This window comes from Gigantopelta aegis, chromosome 14, assembly GCF_016097555.1.
Source record: "Gigantopelta aegis isolate Gae_Host chromosome 14, Gae_host_genome, whole genome shotgun sequence".
In the NCBI taxonomy this organism is placed as follows: domain Eukaryota; kingdom Metazoa; phylum Mollusca; class Gastropoda; order Neomphalida; family Peltospiridae; genus Gigantopelta; species Gigantopelta aegis.
In genome coordinates, this window is record NC_054712.1 from 24381271 (window position 1) to 24396434 (window position 15164).

Here is a 15164-nt window from a genome sequence, read left to right on the forward strand (position 1 = left end):
GTCGAATGAAAGGACAACTGGACATGAGCTTCAACGGGCTGCTGTTAGATCTAAATGTAATAGTGAAGCTAATTTTAATTAGATTGGATGATCAGAAACACGTTTAATATACAGCCATGCTATTTTATGCATGCAAATATATTTAATATGTAATTATAGTAATTAAAAAGTCTAAACAAAGCAGCAAACTCAGGACAGTCCCCTTAAAGGTAGGGTCAACTCAAATAAGAGCCTTATGTGTTGGAAAGATGCATACCCGGACCACCAACACATACTGACACTTTAGCAAATGAAAAACGCGTAATTTTAGAGTTAATAAAAACCCATGATTATTCCTGCTAACTGGGGGCAGCCATTTTGTTTCGTTTTTTGACATCCGGTGGGATAGCTTGGGGCGAAGCGACGTCAGCTCCTGACCATCTCCTGTATGTACAGTGTAAACAAAAGCAGTAATTTTCGACAAGGCGCTTCTCTTTGATCAACCTGACTTGTAAAACAGCATAAATGACGTAATAATATAATAAATTATTTAGCTAAATATATTTCAAGTTGCATTAACGGAGCAAAATGGGGTTATAGTATTTTTCTCTGTTAAATAATCCAAAGGAAAAATGTACACTATTAGGCCTATTGATATGCTACGTTGGAGCAAAAACGACAACCCACGATACCAAAGTGATAATTTTCTTTTCTTTGGGACTACGTAATTGGTCAGTTCTGTGGTTTTAGATGGAGTAGTCTACTTAATCAATAGTTTTACAGAACTATTTACAGTAATAAACCATGTCCATTACAATTTTAGGGGCGACAGGTAATATTCCACAATACCGGTATGTATTTTTGTGTCTAGACAGCGTCAATTAATTGGCTCGTCTGGTTACCAATCAAATACACACCTGCCAATTAGGAATCACAGATAGAAGCAACTAACAGCATAGACCCAATTAACTAAGAAAACACCCCGTGTATCATTTCAGTACGTATGTTAATGCATGGGCAAAACATTGTTAATTGTTTCGACTTGTTGTGTAGCCACTTTGACAATGGTATTTTATTTTGTATTGAAAAATATATATATATATATATATATATATATATATATATATATATATATAGATATTGATATACTTATTGCTGGCTTACTGGGATGTGTATTATTACAGAACATTACAATGTATGACTATTTATCATCCCGCAAAAACCAGGTAGATTGTGTTTCCCTAGTTCTAAGCATGGGCCGAACCGAACCCCCCCCCCCCTGAAATCGCTTTTTTTATAATTTAATATATCTGACATTATTATATTTACTCAACATAGAATTATATGCCCAATATCTCTGCAATCTATTTGGAACCCCCCTTTTCAAAATCCTATGTATTAGAACCCCCCTTTTCGAAATCCTATGTACGCCCATGCTAAGGTTCATTCCTGACGTTACGCGTTAAGTATTACGTAACCTATATTCGGGTTGTTGGGGCGAATATTCTTGGATTAAAGGGGCGAGACGTAGCCCAGTGGTAAAGCGCTAGCTTGATGCGCGGTCGGTTTGGGATCGATCCCCGTCAGTGGGCCCATTGGGCTATTTTTCGCTCCAGCCAGTGCACCACGACTGGTACATAAAAGGCCGTGATATGTGCTATCCTGTCTATGGGATGGTGCATATAAAAGATCCCTTGCTGCCAATCGAAAAGAGTAGCCCATGAAGTGGCGACAGCGGGTTTCCTCCTTCAATATCTCTGTGGTCCTTAACCATATGTCTGACGCCATATAACCGTAAATAAAATGTGTTGAGTGCGTCGTCAAATAAAACATTTCCTTCCTTCTTGGATTAATGTCTGATGAATATATGGGGAACTTTCTATGCTCTGGGACCATTGGTGGAAAACACACAAAGAATAAAAATGGCGGCGTTATTAGGGAAAAGGTTTTTTGCTGCTGTTATTCTCATAATTTCAGTCATTTTGGGTGAATTGTATGTGCTGACACTACGTTGGGAAACTAAAGCGATTATTTTTAGGGCACATTATGTACTTTTGATTGAAACGGTTCTTCTAATATTGTCTAGTTTTGTCTGGAGAAACTTTCGAACTTTATTCAAATCGAATGTCTGCGCACATGACCAGTCACATGTCGCAGAGAGTCAGATTCATGATCATGCTGACTTTATTGATAATAAACATTTAAAACATAACTCCCACAGACATTCAGATGTTAAGATAGTTGATAACAGAGCCAGTGGAATTAATGGAACTGTTTTACATAAAGACTGGCATGTTTGGAAAAAAGTTCTTTTTTGTTACTTGTTTTTATGTCACATTAGTTATTTCACAAATCTTCTGTTTATTGGAAAAGATCCATATTTAATGGTAATGATATGCTATGGTGCTCTTGGGTCACTGTTCCAACTTGTAACAGGAATGTGTTTCATTAAATTAGTAGGATTTTTAAATAAATATATTTTAAAAAGACATTTTTGTCTTTCTACAAAGTACAAATTAACATTAGCTGTCGTGTATTCATTATTGGCCTCGAGCTATGGCCTGTACAATGCAACTTTACCACCCACCATTAAGACTGTGCCCATTTCAGTGAAAGGATTGCCAGAGAATTTGGAAGGATTAACAATTGTCCAGTTGTCTGATATACATCTTGGACCAACTGTTGGTCGACACAAGATGCAGCAAATTGTTGACCTTGTCAACCAATTAAATGCAGGTCTCTTTTAGTTTTAAAATTATTTTCCCCCGTTAGCTCAACTTCTTCTATTTAAGTATTAAGTATGAGAAAGGAGACAAATTTTATAAAAATAAGAAGGGTGAACATTTGTTGGGTAAATTAAAAAAAAATGGAATTAAATGAGTTTGAAGCAAAAAAACCCCACAACTTTGTGCTTAAGTGTGAAAATATATAAAATTAAACATGTGTTGTCAGACTGCACAAGTTTGTCTTCCTATAAAAGAAACCAGTTTTTTTGTTCTTATTTTTCATCAATGTAGTATGTACCATGATTGTTTAGCAATGCTGTGTTGTTGAAATAAACACCCATGTTGTGGGTTTTTGTTTTGACATATTTTATTCCTTTTACCCCAAAATTTTAACGATATTCATTATATTGTCTTTCAGTTGTTTCCAATATGTAATTTGTCTGCATGCTTAATATGTACTTATGGAAAAAAGTTCCTGTGCACAAGGGTGCAGAAAGTATTTGCCCGCTTGCCAAATGCGAGTAAAAATTCTGACCGATGATGGAACTACCAGTCCGATGGACTATAGTCTTTTTCTGACTGACAAGATTTTATTTACTATTATTACATTGAATCTGCGACTGCGCATCAGCAAGCCATTCTAACAAATGGATCCAAACTGCGACGGCGCGACATTCCGGAAACGGGTTATAATAAAAACGGAACAGTGCCATAAAGGCCCCATACAAAAACAGAACCAAAATCTATGGCTATTTGAATTATACAGAAAGAAAAAAAAAATGTATGGCTAAAATGACATAAGTTGTGAATAGTGATATCTTCAATAAAACAACAGTAATTATGTATTACTTTGTAACACTGTTTTGCCCAATACATTGAAATGCTGTTATAGCTAAACTAAATAAAATAATAATAAAAATAAAAGGGAAATATTTTAGCCATGTCGGTTCCTTTTTGGCCAACAAAAATGGTTCTGTTTGGCTAGTGATTCCAAATTAACCTCATTCCTTGAAATAGAGCCATTCAATTTCAAAGGTCATAACTTACTAAAACATATTTGTTTACGTTCAAAGTATGTCCGATGTGTTTTTGAATATATATATATTTTTTTAAATACTTGCGGGATGCTATTTGAAATTTGTAAATCTGTATGAAAGAAATGTGTAATGGTTAGTCTTTACCAGAATATTTCAAAATTTATTTATTTGTCAATCAAGGTTTGGGCTTTGATTTTGTTCGTTTGCCACGTGATGTTGATCACTTGCCAAGTGTCTTTAATAATGTTTTGTCATTATATATACAATAAACACGGCTTCTAGAATTTTTATAAAAATCCACTAGCCATGGGATTAGTGATTTAATTATTTTACTAGCTATGATTAAAAATTCACTAGCCCTACTTTACTTTAAGTTAATACAATTTTACTAAATAATAGTAAAAATCAGATATGTCACCTAAAGAGAGAGATAGTTTAAAAACACATTGGAGGATGGGGGTGGGGGGCAGGATATTCAAATTTAAAAAATAGACTTAACTGCAACATTTGACCAAAACGATTCACTAGCTATCGGGCATGGCAATAGTAATTACTTACTAGCCCAACATTGAATATCACTAGCCATGGGAGTGGGGCTACCATAATCTAGAAGCCCTGATAAACAATAATATACTCTTCAAAAAAAGAAACGCAAAAGGGTACAAATGGTTTATAACTCCGATTTTATGTTTCCTACCGGTTCATGCTTTGTGAATATAAGGTCATTGCATGTCCCAAACACATTCCCACGGTTACATTCGATAAAACGCAGCTACTGTACAATAAAGTTCCAAAATGTGAATATTCGCAAAAACGCAGCCACGTGCAAACCATGTCACCACTGCACGTGCGTTGTCTGCACGTGCAACATGAACACCGACAGTATAAAAGTGCAGGGTGTTCGCTTGCCTGGCCGACAGTTGACAATCCAGGACATGCCACATCTCAGTGAACCGCAGAGAAACAATGCCATCGGCCGACTAGACGCAGGCGAATCCAGAACGGCCGTTGCCAGGGCATTCCATGTGTCCCCAAGCACCATCTCCAGACTGTAGGACCGTTACCAGCAACATGGATCAACACGTGACCTCCCTAGATCCGATCGACCACGGGTCACTACCCCCGGGCAGGATCGCTACATCCGGGTACGCCACCTTCGGGAACGATTGACTACTGCCACCTCCACAGCCGCAGGAATACCAGGTTTGCGCAGGATATCCGACCAGACCGTACGGAACCGCCTACGTGAGGTAGGAATTCGTGCCAGACGTCCAGTTCGAGGTGTCATCTTAACACCACAACACCGTCAACTCCGACTGCAGTGGTGCCAGATTCATCGACAATGGCCTCAACTGCGATGGAGACAGCTGTGGTTCAGTGACGAGTCCCGATTTCTGCTCCGACGTCATGATGGAAGATGTCGCGTGTATAGGCGTCGTGGTGAACGTTATGCGGCAAACTGCGTGCAGGAAGTGGACAGATTCGGCGGGGGTAGTGTCATGGTGTGGGCAGCCATCTCACACACTGGCAGAACTGACCTGGTCCACGTGCAGGGCAACCTGAATGCACAGGGCTACATTGACCAGATCCTCCGGCCACACATCGTTCCAGTTATGGCCAACGCCAACGCAGTGTTCCAACATGACAACGTCAGGCCTCACACAGCACGTCTCACAACGGCTTTCCTACAGAACAACAACATTAATGTCCTTCCTTGGCCATCAATATCACCGGATTTGAACCCAATTGAGCATCTATGGGACGAGTTGGACCGACGCCTCCGACAGCGACAACCACAGCCCCAGACCCTGCCCGAGCTGGCAGCAGCCTTGCAGGCCGAGTGGGCCACCATCCCCCGGGACGTCATCCGTACTCTGGTTGCTTCAATGGGCAGGTGGTGCCAGGCAGTTGTCAACACACGCGGAGGCCACACCCGGTATTGACTCCAGATGACCTTGACCTTGGTGGTGTGTCCTATCACTTACTCACAATGGACTAGAGTGAATTGTGAACAATCCTGCAACATTTGGTAATTATCGGACTCACCATTCAATAATGAAATCAATTCTCCAAATGTTACGACAATGTGGTTTTGCGTTTCTTCTTTTGAAGAGTATATATTGTGTTACAGGGGACAATATTTCAAAATCTTAGGTAACCGGAAGTCAATTCAAGTGAGTTTTACTTAGGCAACTGCTTGTTCAGTTACATGAATATAGTTCTCGTAACAGATGAGGTAGGCCTACCTAATCATAAAACACTTGAACTACGGTTCTGTGCTACATTGGTGGTTTAAATGTATTTAAAAACAAACTGATTTTCTCTTTCATTACTTGTATATGATACTTTTAATTTTAGAATGTAATTGTTCACCACGTAACCGATTGGTGGTTCTCGTGATTTTAAGGTTGCATAACCTACAAGCAGCCAGAACAACTGTTCTTGTGAAATATTGTGCCCTGTTCTATAGGCAGGTGGACTAGTAGAAATTATGGCAGGTTAGTCAATTTTAGTTGGTTCTAGTCCGGTAGGCTAGTAAACTATTTTCCAATTCTGCACCCCTGTGTGCATCATTAAAATTTCATTGACTCATATTTTTAGAATTTAAACATACTGTAGATCCTGAAATTAATGCGATCATAATATTAATGCGAAAAATGTGACCATGTTATTCATATTACTAATATGACACATTTATTTCTATGTTTTGTCTATGTGTCCCACATTATTAAAACAAAATAAACAAAGATTAAAATTCTAATATATTTATAAAACTCAACTGGAAAAACAATTCATTGTAGGCAAGTCTGACTAATTGTCAAATAGTCCAGCAAGCTATGTGTTACACTTCAAAAGAAAGATTAAAATTTGAATATATTTATAAAACAACTGGAGCACAATGCATTGTAGGCAAGACACTAATTGTTCAATGGTCCAGGAAAATGCCAGACACGTGTGACGATTGCAGTGTCTAGCCAACATGATCCATCGTATGTGAATGGGTTTTAGCATGCTAATCCAGTGACTGGAAAAAAAGTCACAATTTAGTATAGGCAAAAAAATCACAGGAAAAAAAGTCACAATTTTTATATATCAAAATGTATGAATTCGCAGATTATTGAATTAAAAGAAAATGACATGATAGTATGCTCTTGTTCAGCTTATTGATTATTGTGAATTTGTGGCATGATGGATACTCTCGCCTTTTTGCCATTAGGTGAAGTTCAGGGTATGGAACACCTTAAAGCTGCCATGCCGCAAGATCCACCTGAAGTCAAGGACTTCCTTATTTACTTTGATCGTACATACATCAGTGGTTCTTTCCGATAGATTCAGCAGCCAGCAGACAGGCCCAGTGCTGACCTCAGGTTGCGCTGTGTTCCACCAATGTTCGCTCCTGTCCTGTGGAACGTTCATGATGCCACCATGAACAATAATCCTCGTACGAACAACTTGTGTGAAGGTTGGAACAACATGTTTTTCAACCTTGTGGGCTACTACCTCCCCTCAACCTGGCGGGTTATTGGATGGTTTCAACGTGAGCAGGCAACAGTGAGCACAATCATCCAGCAAGATGCATTTGGCAACCCACCTCGACGACAGGTTCGACGATGCTATGTGCAGCTCCAAGAGCGCCTTCGCAACCTGTGTGTCAATCGTCTTGAGGACCGCAAGACTGTGGCAGAATTTCTCCGTGGAATCGGTTGGAACATCCGTTTAAACCACTAACCTTGAAAATAAAGAACATTGACAAAAACTTTGTGACAAAATCTTTCATTTCCTAATATGTTGTTTTCTATTAAAAGTTGTGACTTTTTTCCTGTGTTTTTTTTTCTGTGACTTTTTTCCTAGATTCGCTAATCCAGGGGTTGACTGTTTTTTTGTTTTCACTGTTCAAATTCGCTGCAACTTAGTCACCATGTCACTGGGTGAATTTGTCTTTCATTATGACTTTGATATATAGGGAGATACAGTTGTAATGATACATATCTGCTAACATTTAACCAGATTTAGGTAACTGCATGCTATATAAATTAATGCTGCAAAAATATGCTTTGAGTTACCACCAAACACACTTGGAACCGAACAGATTAATTGATATGTACACTGACATGTTAATGAGTTGACCTAATTGAATACAACTGTAACTCGAATTTAACCAAAAAGTACACAAAAGTGTGTTGCTAGGAAAGTAATATTTCATGTCACATTTGTGTCAGGTTTTTTTGTTGTATTTTTGGTGCAGGTATGGAAAACACTACATTAAATAGATTATCATAGTCTTAATAACGATGGATTGTTTTTCAGATATTTTGGTGTTGACTGGTGATCTTGTGGATGGAAGTGTGGCCCGACTAAAGCAAGCAGCAGAACCATTAATAAATATACAGGCGAAGCATGGGAAATACTTTATTTCTGGTAATATATTACCTCTTGACCTGTTTCATAGATTTATGTACATGTAACAGAAAAATCAACCTCCACTGAGGGGATTCGAAACACAGACTCTCAGTACGGGAGTTCAGTGCTCTACCAACTGAGCTAACAGGGAAATTCCCACTAGCTACTGCCAGTAGGAGCACTTTATACCTACACTACTACATTCAAATGCAAGTAGAAAGTATGACACAACAATACACACTTCTAGTAATCCATAATTCAGTGAACATTTCATTTAAACAATTTTATTGATTGGTTAAAAATTCAGTTTCAACTATTTGACCCTATAAAATTTTGTGGAAATCTCTGAAAGTTGTGAAGCAGATTGTGATACAATACTGAACAAATTGTTCCCCGATATATTTTATATTTTTTAGTGTTTTATGTTGTTTAACAGCACCACTAGAACCCATTAGGGATTGATGCTCAGTCAGTTTGTGATCGATCCCCATTGGTGGGCCCATTGGGCAATTTCTTGTTCCAGCCAGTGCACCACGACTGGTATATCAAAGGCTGTGGTATGTGCTATCCTGCCTGTAGAAGATCCCTTGCTACTAATGAAAAAAAAATGTGGCAGGTTTCCTCTAAGAATAGACGTCAAAATTATCAAATATTTGACATCTAATGGCCGACGATTAATAAATCAATGTGCTCTAGTGGTGGACATAAAATAATTATTTATTTTTATTTTTTAAAAGATTTATTGCCTCCAGAACACAGGCAGTGAAGAGAATGGGGAGCCATGGTCACTGCCTTACAGAATACTTACTTAAACAGTAGTATCTAAACAAAATATGCTATTTGAATGTTGATGCTTTCTATGATATTTATAAGACGGAAAGAGAGAGAGAGAAGAGAGGGGTGCAACAGCAGTAGACAAGTGTAAAAAAAGAATTCGGGATATTGAGAGAGTATTGGAGAATGATATTTAATTAGTACTCCATTTCCAAGTGAGATACCGTATCATATTTAGCTTCTAATTAAATAATTTTCAAAGCATTATTTTTAATTAAAACATTCTTTCAAAGAGTGTTATAAAACAAAACTTTAGAGCACATAGATTTATCAGCTATGATAAAACATTTTGTAATTTTTTTACACAGGGAATACTGAGTACAACACTGGTATTAATGTTTTAAAGGAAATTTCCAGTGTTTGTATGTTATAAAATTTGATGTACATCATTGTGTTTATTTGTACTTGTAGGAAATCATGAATACTACACTGGTGATGTGGATAACTGGTTTGATTACCTGAGGACACTTGGTTTCACTGTACTACACAACTCCAACGTTAAACTGCCCAGTAACATCGATGCCCGGCAACAGATTTGTCTTGCAGGCACTGACGACTTGCAAGCAGAAAAAATTGGGTGTGTTAACAGTTCATCAGCAGAAACCTGAAATGACCTTTTTATCTGATTTTAGCGGGGGTTTTGGGGTAAAATTATTTTCACAAAATAGATTGGATTTGATCTGAAATGCTAAAAAAAATTACTTTCATGTAGGTATAGTACTATAGTACTAGTATGTGTATAATATCTCTGCATTAGATTTGAAATGAAAAACAATTCCGTTTCTGTGCCAATAACACATCTTTCAACACATACCAATTTATTAAAACTGATATAAAGGATCATTAAATATATTTTTTCTGTCCAATTTGTAATGGGGAAAATTATCATCCTTGCTTAGTTCACATTGTCAAATGGCAGCTTAACTATATTAAGATTTTCGCAGAATTCCAGATTCTGGTGTTTCTTATTTTGTTCATTGATTAAAAAGGCCTAATGTCTGGGATAAATTTCTAAAACTAAATGATCTCTCAATAAATACTTTTATACTATTATAGTTAATATAAGATGTTAATTTACACACTGCTGTCAAAAGGAGTTGCATGTATTAGATTTTGCTTCACCAATGGATTGAAAAACAGTTATAATTTGTGTTATCTGTACAATATCTGGGACTGCTGTAACTTGACTGAAACACTATTTTGTGAATTGAATGCAACCGATTGCTGCTAGGTGTGCTGATATTTTTGTCCTACTGTAAGCCTAATATAACTTTCTGTACAATTAACTTTCAGGTACGGCAATCATGGAATGCATTTGGAAAAAGCATTAGGAACATGTCTTCCCAATCAGCCAGCCATTTTACTTGCCCATCAGCCCAAGGCTGCCAAAATTGCTTTGGACTCAAAATACAGAGTTGACCTGGTTATTTCAGGTAAAATGTTTTAGGCTTTAGCCTAGATTGCTCAATTGAGGAGTCTCAAATTAATATTTTTTTTTTTAGTATCATGGCTTTAGATCTCATTAATTTGAGCGCAGGAAGGTCGTTTTTGTTCAGTAGTACTATCATTAACAGCTGCTGGAGAGTTGCTAATATTCAGAAATGCTTTTCATGTTATTTTAATATAATTAAACTTTCGCCTTGACTTTGAAGTAATCTAAAGCCCTCGGTATATAAACTTTTCTTTGAAGTCTTGTTTTGTTTTGTAAATTTTGTAGTGTTGCAGTGGACAGAAAGAAATGTCCCCAGGATCTTAATCACACTACTGCTCCTATTCTGATTGTACTCAAGCTATCAGACTTAAGGCTGGTAGGTTTTGGGTTCAATTCTCAGTACTGACTCCCACTAAAATGACCGCTTAATTTTTAGTTTAGTTTAATGGGACATATCCCAGCGGTATTGCGTCCACCTGATGTGCGGTTGGTCAAGGATCGATCCCAGTCTCTCAGTGGACCCATTGAGCTGTTTTTCATTCTAGCCAGTGCTCCACAACTGGTATGTCAAAGGCAGTGTTGTGTACTATCCTGTCTGTGGGATGGTGCATATAAAATGTCCAATAGCCGATGATTAATAAATCAGTGCTGCTAGTGGTGTTGTTAAACAAAACAAAATTTTAACTTTTGGTTCTAAAATACATCTTTGATACCTGAGGTGTATGTAGGATAGCATGCTTGAACCGTAATGTGATATAAGAACAAAATTGAAGTTGAAATGAAATTAAAATAGCATGCTATTTTTCATTATTTTTAGGTCATACACATGGGGGACAGATGTTTCCTTTTATGATTCCTGCATATCTGATCAACCCATTCTACGCAGGACTTTACAAGTATGGTAAAGACAGCCATGTTTATGTTTCCATGGGAACACAGTATTGGGGAATTCCAATGAGGATTCTTACTACAATGGAAATCACACAGCTTATCATGACCAGGAAAATACTCAAGTAAATCTTGCATCAAATAATGTGTGTGCCAAAGTTTGATTTATTAATTTATTTATTTTGTTTTGACTTATTTATGTGTCGGTTATTGTTATGAAGTACCTGATAACCCGACTTCAAATATTAAAATTATGTTGGTGTTACATATTTACATTTTTTATCATGTTATATAAGTATGTAAACAATTTTAATATTTAAAAATGTATTTATGCTGTATACACACTATATAATAAAATAAATATGCTAAATATCGGCATAGGTTGACCATTAAATTTCTTTTAACTAAATATATAAAACAATTTTTTTATATTTGACACTACTTGTAGAGTACCTCAATATATTAAGCAGACCTAATTTGTTCAAATATTAGCTGCTAATGCATGTCCATATGGATCATAGGATTTACAACTGTCATTTATGGGCCTGAAAAGTCATGGAATTTTAAGTTGGGTCATAAAAAAATTAAAATTGGTTGATGCTTTTTTTTTGCTTTTTTTGGTCTGCACCATTTAAAATAACAAGGAAAGATTGGCACATTTTTATCAGAACATTGCAGTATTATTAGACTATGTTTAGGATCGCAGATAAATCCTTATAAATCCTCTGATCCCACTGGATTGGCAATTATTTAAAATTTATATTCACACATTAGTACAAGTTAATTATGTTTGGTCCGGAAGGTTTTGATTTGGGCTAGCAGAATTTGTAGCTTGCCGGACCAAGTAGCTGCCACGAATTTCAGTAAATTTCGACCCCCGAGTATGAAGTCTGTAAGGACCACACTTAAAAAAGTAACTCCCAAGTATACTGCATACAGTGTTGCCAGTCTTTAAGAAACCATCAAAATAAAATCTTTTTTAATTAATCATAAAATGACAGGACAAGAGGCTGTAATCAGATTTGATGTGAATTTTCATAGGATACATTTGTAAGAGACATAATGTATTATTTAGCATAACATAACACGTTTGTTTATGAAATCACAGAAAATATTTTTGCCTTGACCTAAAAGGAAAGATGTTCCCCCCATTTTTTTTTATAACAATGGCAGAAGCATAATTGAAACATATGTATTAGATATAAAAATTTGCCAATCAGTTCCCTTTAGTGAAGAAAATAGAATTTGAAATTAATAAAGTTTATTGAAATATATAGGGACTTGCACCAATGACTTAGTTATAATAGTGTTTGGTTACAGATTATCTTAAAACGGGTTCATATACACATTTTATGTACTGAAACTGACAACTAGTCACATTTGTTACAGGCTTTTGTGTGTGTTTTTTCACTTTCTACATTGTTGTTATATATAAAGGAACACATTTCACTTTTATGTAGGGTCACATTCCACCGTGTATATTTAATAATATATTCCGTTGTATTATATATAGAATTAAGATCAAGCAGTCTGTGATGTAAATGAAATATTTGATGTCATTGTGTATTTCAATAGTAATGCTACTATCCAAATAATTCACGATAACATGAAATGAAGGAATATCTTTTTAGCTTTAACCTTTCAGGGGTCAAACTTAATGATGGCACTGACACCTATTGCCGTCTTGAAATATAAATTGCCATAGGTCGGGAGTATCACCGACGGCACTTTCGTGTCACTGGATAAAAATTACTGCCGTCAGTAACAGCATATTGTATATACCTGGTGTTAATTTTCTGCTGGTATTTAACATTTGTTATTTAATGTCTACATACAGCAAAATAACTTATCAGGCCAATGGATTTCAAATTTCATGGGAAACACTTTTTTGATTCTGTACCTTGTGATCATGGGAACCCATCTGAAGCTGTAAAAAATAATTATGTTTATATTATTTTTGTTTGATATAACAATTATGGAAACAAAATTTCGGTTCCACAATTTTACTGACACAGTACCAGAAACGATTGTTTCCGTGAAATCCTAAGGCCTGCTGAATTTATGATTTAACAGCAGAGGTGTTTTAAGTATTGTAAATAATGTAATTAAACATATGTGTGATAAAAACAGGCTTAGTAAGTTTGGTTCCATCTTTAAACAGATTTAATCGGGTGATTTATTACATGAAGACTGTGATTGTTTTATTATTGTGTCACTCTTGTTATAGGCAGGGTTTCTGCCAGAGGGTAAAACGGGTATGCGCCATACCCAAATGTTTTGGCAGATTTTATTTGCTCTTATCATTACTGTATGATTTTCTTGACCCTAGCCCTGAACTTAACCCATTTTCTCTCTGGGAGAGGCCCCTATATCCCATTGACTGTGGTTGCATTCAGTTCCATAGAGGCATACAGGGAACATTTTGTTTTAAAAAATTTGATTAGCGACAGTCGCGAATCAATTTTAAAATTGATTAGCAATCACTTATTTTGATTAGCGATTTCTGTAACATTAGTATGGTATATTAAATATGAACAAAATAGTTTTTGCAACCTTTATATCAACTTTTAGTGACATTTCTAGTTCAGAACCCCAAAGAACAGAATTAAATTTAGAGTCATTCAGTAAACTCAGTGTTGGAGGGTGACTCGCAAGCAATGTTTGGTCTCTTCGATGCAACAGTGTCCACAGAGTGGGGATGCTTCCCATATGGTTTGACATTTGGATGGCGACGTGAAGAGAAGAACAGATCTGTCGTCGCTTTTGGGTTGAAGCTATCCAATCCAGGGCCTTCCAACGATATCCGCATCAATCGCTCCAGCATTTTCTCTTGTAGACGATTTCTGTGATCCGTCTTGACTCCGACCCATTGTAGAAAAGCCTCTTTCGACAACTGCATTAGAGACTGAAAGAAATGATCCCATCTTAGAACTCGGATTTATTTTAAATATGACACTGGTTTTTGTTGTCAGTGTAAACATTGTAATCTCATCAAATTGTCTTGTTAAAATAAACCGGCGTCGTGGCAGGCCATCGGTCTACAGGCTGGTAGGTACTGGGTTCGGATCCTAGTCGAGGCATGGGATTTTTAATCCAGATACCGACTCTAAACCCTGAGTGAGTGCTCCGCAAGGCTCAGTGGGTAAGTGTAAACCACTTGCACCGACCAGTGATCCATAACTGGTTCAACAAAGGCCATGGTTTGTGCTATCCTGCCTGTGGGAAGCGCAAATAAAAGATCCCTTGCTGCCTGTCGTAAAAAAAAGAGTAGCCTATGTGGCGACAGCGGGTTTCCTCTAAAACCAGTGTCAGAATGACCATATGTTTCACGTCCAATAGCCGATGATAAGATTAAAAATCAATGTGCTCTAGTGACGTCGTTAAATAAAACAAACTTTACTTTTTGTTAAAATAAATATTGTATTGTTGTCTATATGGGTGTAAGCAATCAGCTCTAGCTCTAGTCTGGTCACGAATTGTAACAATTAGGTTAATTTGAACTTTTATATTAAATACATACATATTAAGATTACATCACACTAGGTCTATATTTAATTTAAAGAGGTAGTCCCGACTTTGTTTTTGTTTAATATAAACACCGTTATAAATTAATAAAATTACAATTTACTTACAGTTTCTTGTTCAAAATATTAACATATGTATATCCAATACATTTTTGGTCATCATAATGTTTTGTAGGAGCTCAGGTCGATTTTTTGCCAAAAATAATTTCGTACATATCAATTTTTTTGTTTCTTCCCCGGGACACACCGAAATTTGAAATTACTGGGTTATTGAGGAACTTCCGAATGTATTCACTGGTATTTCCCTTTGTATTTGAAACATGTTACGGTAAGAAATCGCAAA

At 36.5% G+C, this 15164-nt stretch overlaps 1 protein-coding gene across 1 annotated transcript; it reads left to right on the top strand.

Moving 5' to 3' along the window:
- Positions 1-1901: 1901 nt before the first annotated feature.
- On the top strand, positions 1902-14302 carry LOC121389151 (transmembrane protein with metallophosphoesterase domain-like). Its single transcript, XM_041520760.1, has 5 exons — positions 1902-2715; positions 8051-8161; positions 9389-9554; positions 10271-10410; positions 11227-14302. The coding sequence occupies exons 1-5, from the start codon at positions 1902-1904 to the stop codon at positions 11424-11426; spliced, it is 1431 nt and encodes a 476-aa protein (XP_041376694.1). The 3' UTR covers positions 11427-14302.
- Positions 14303-15164: the final 862 nt, after the last annotated feature.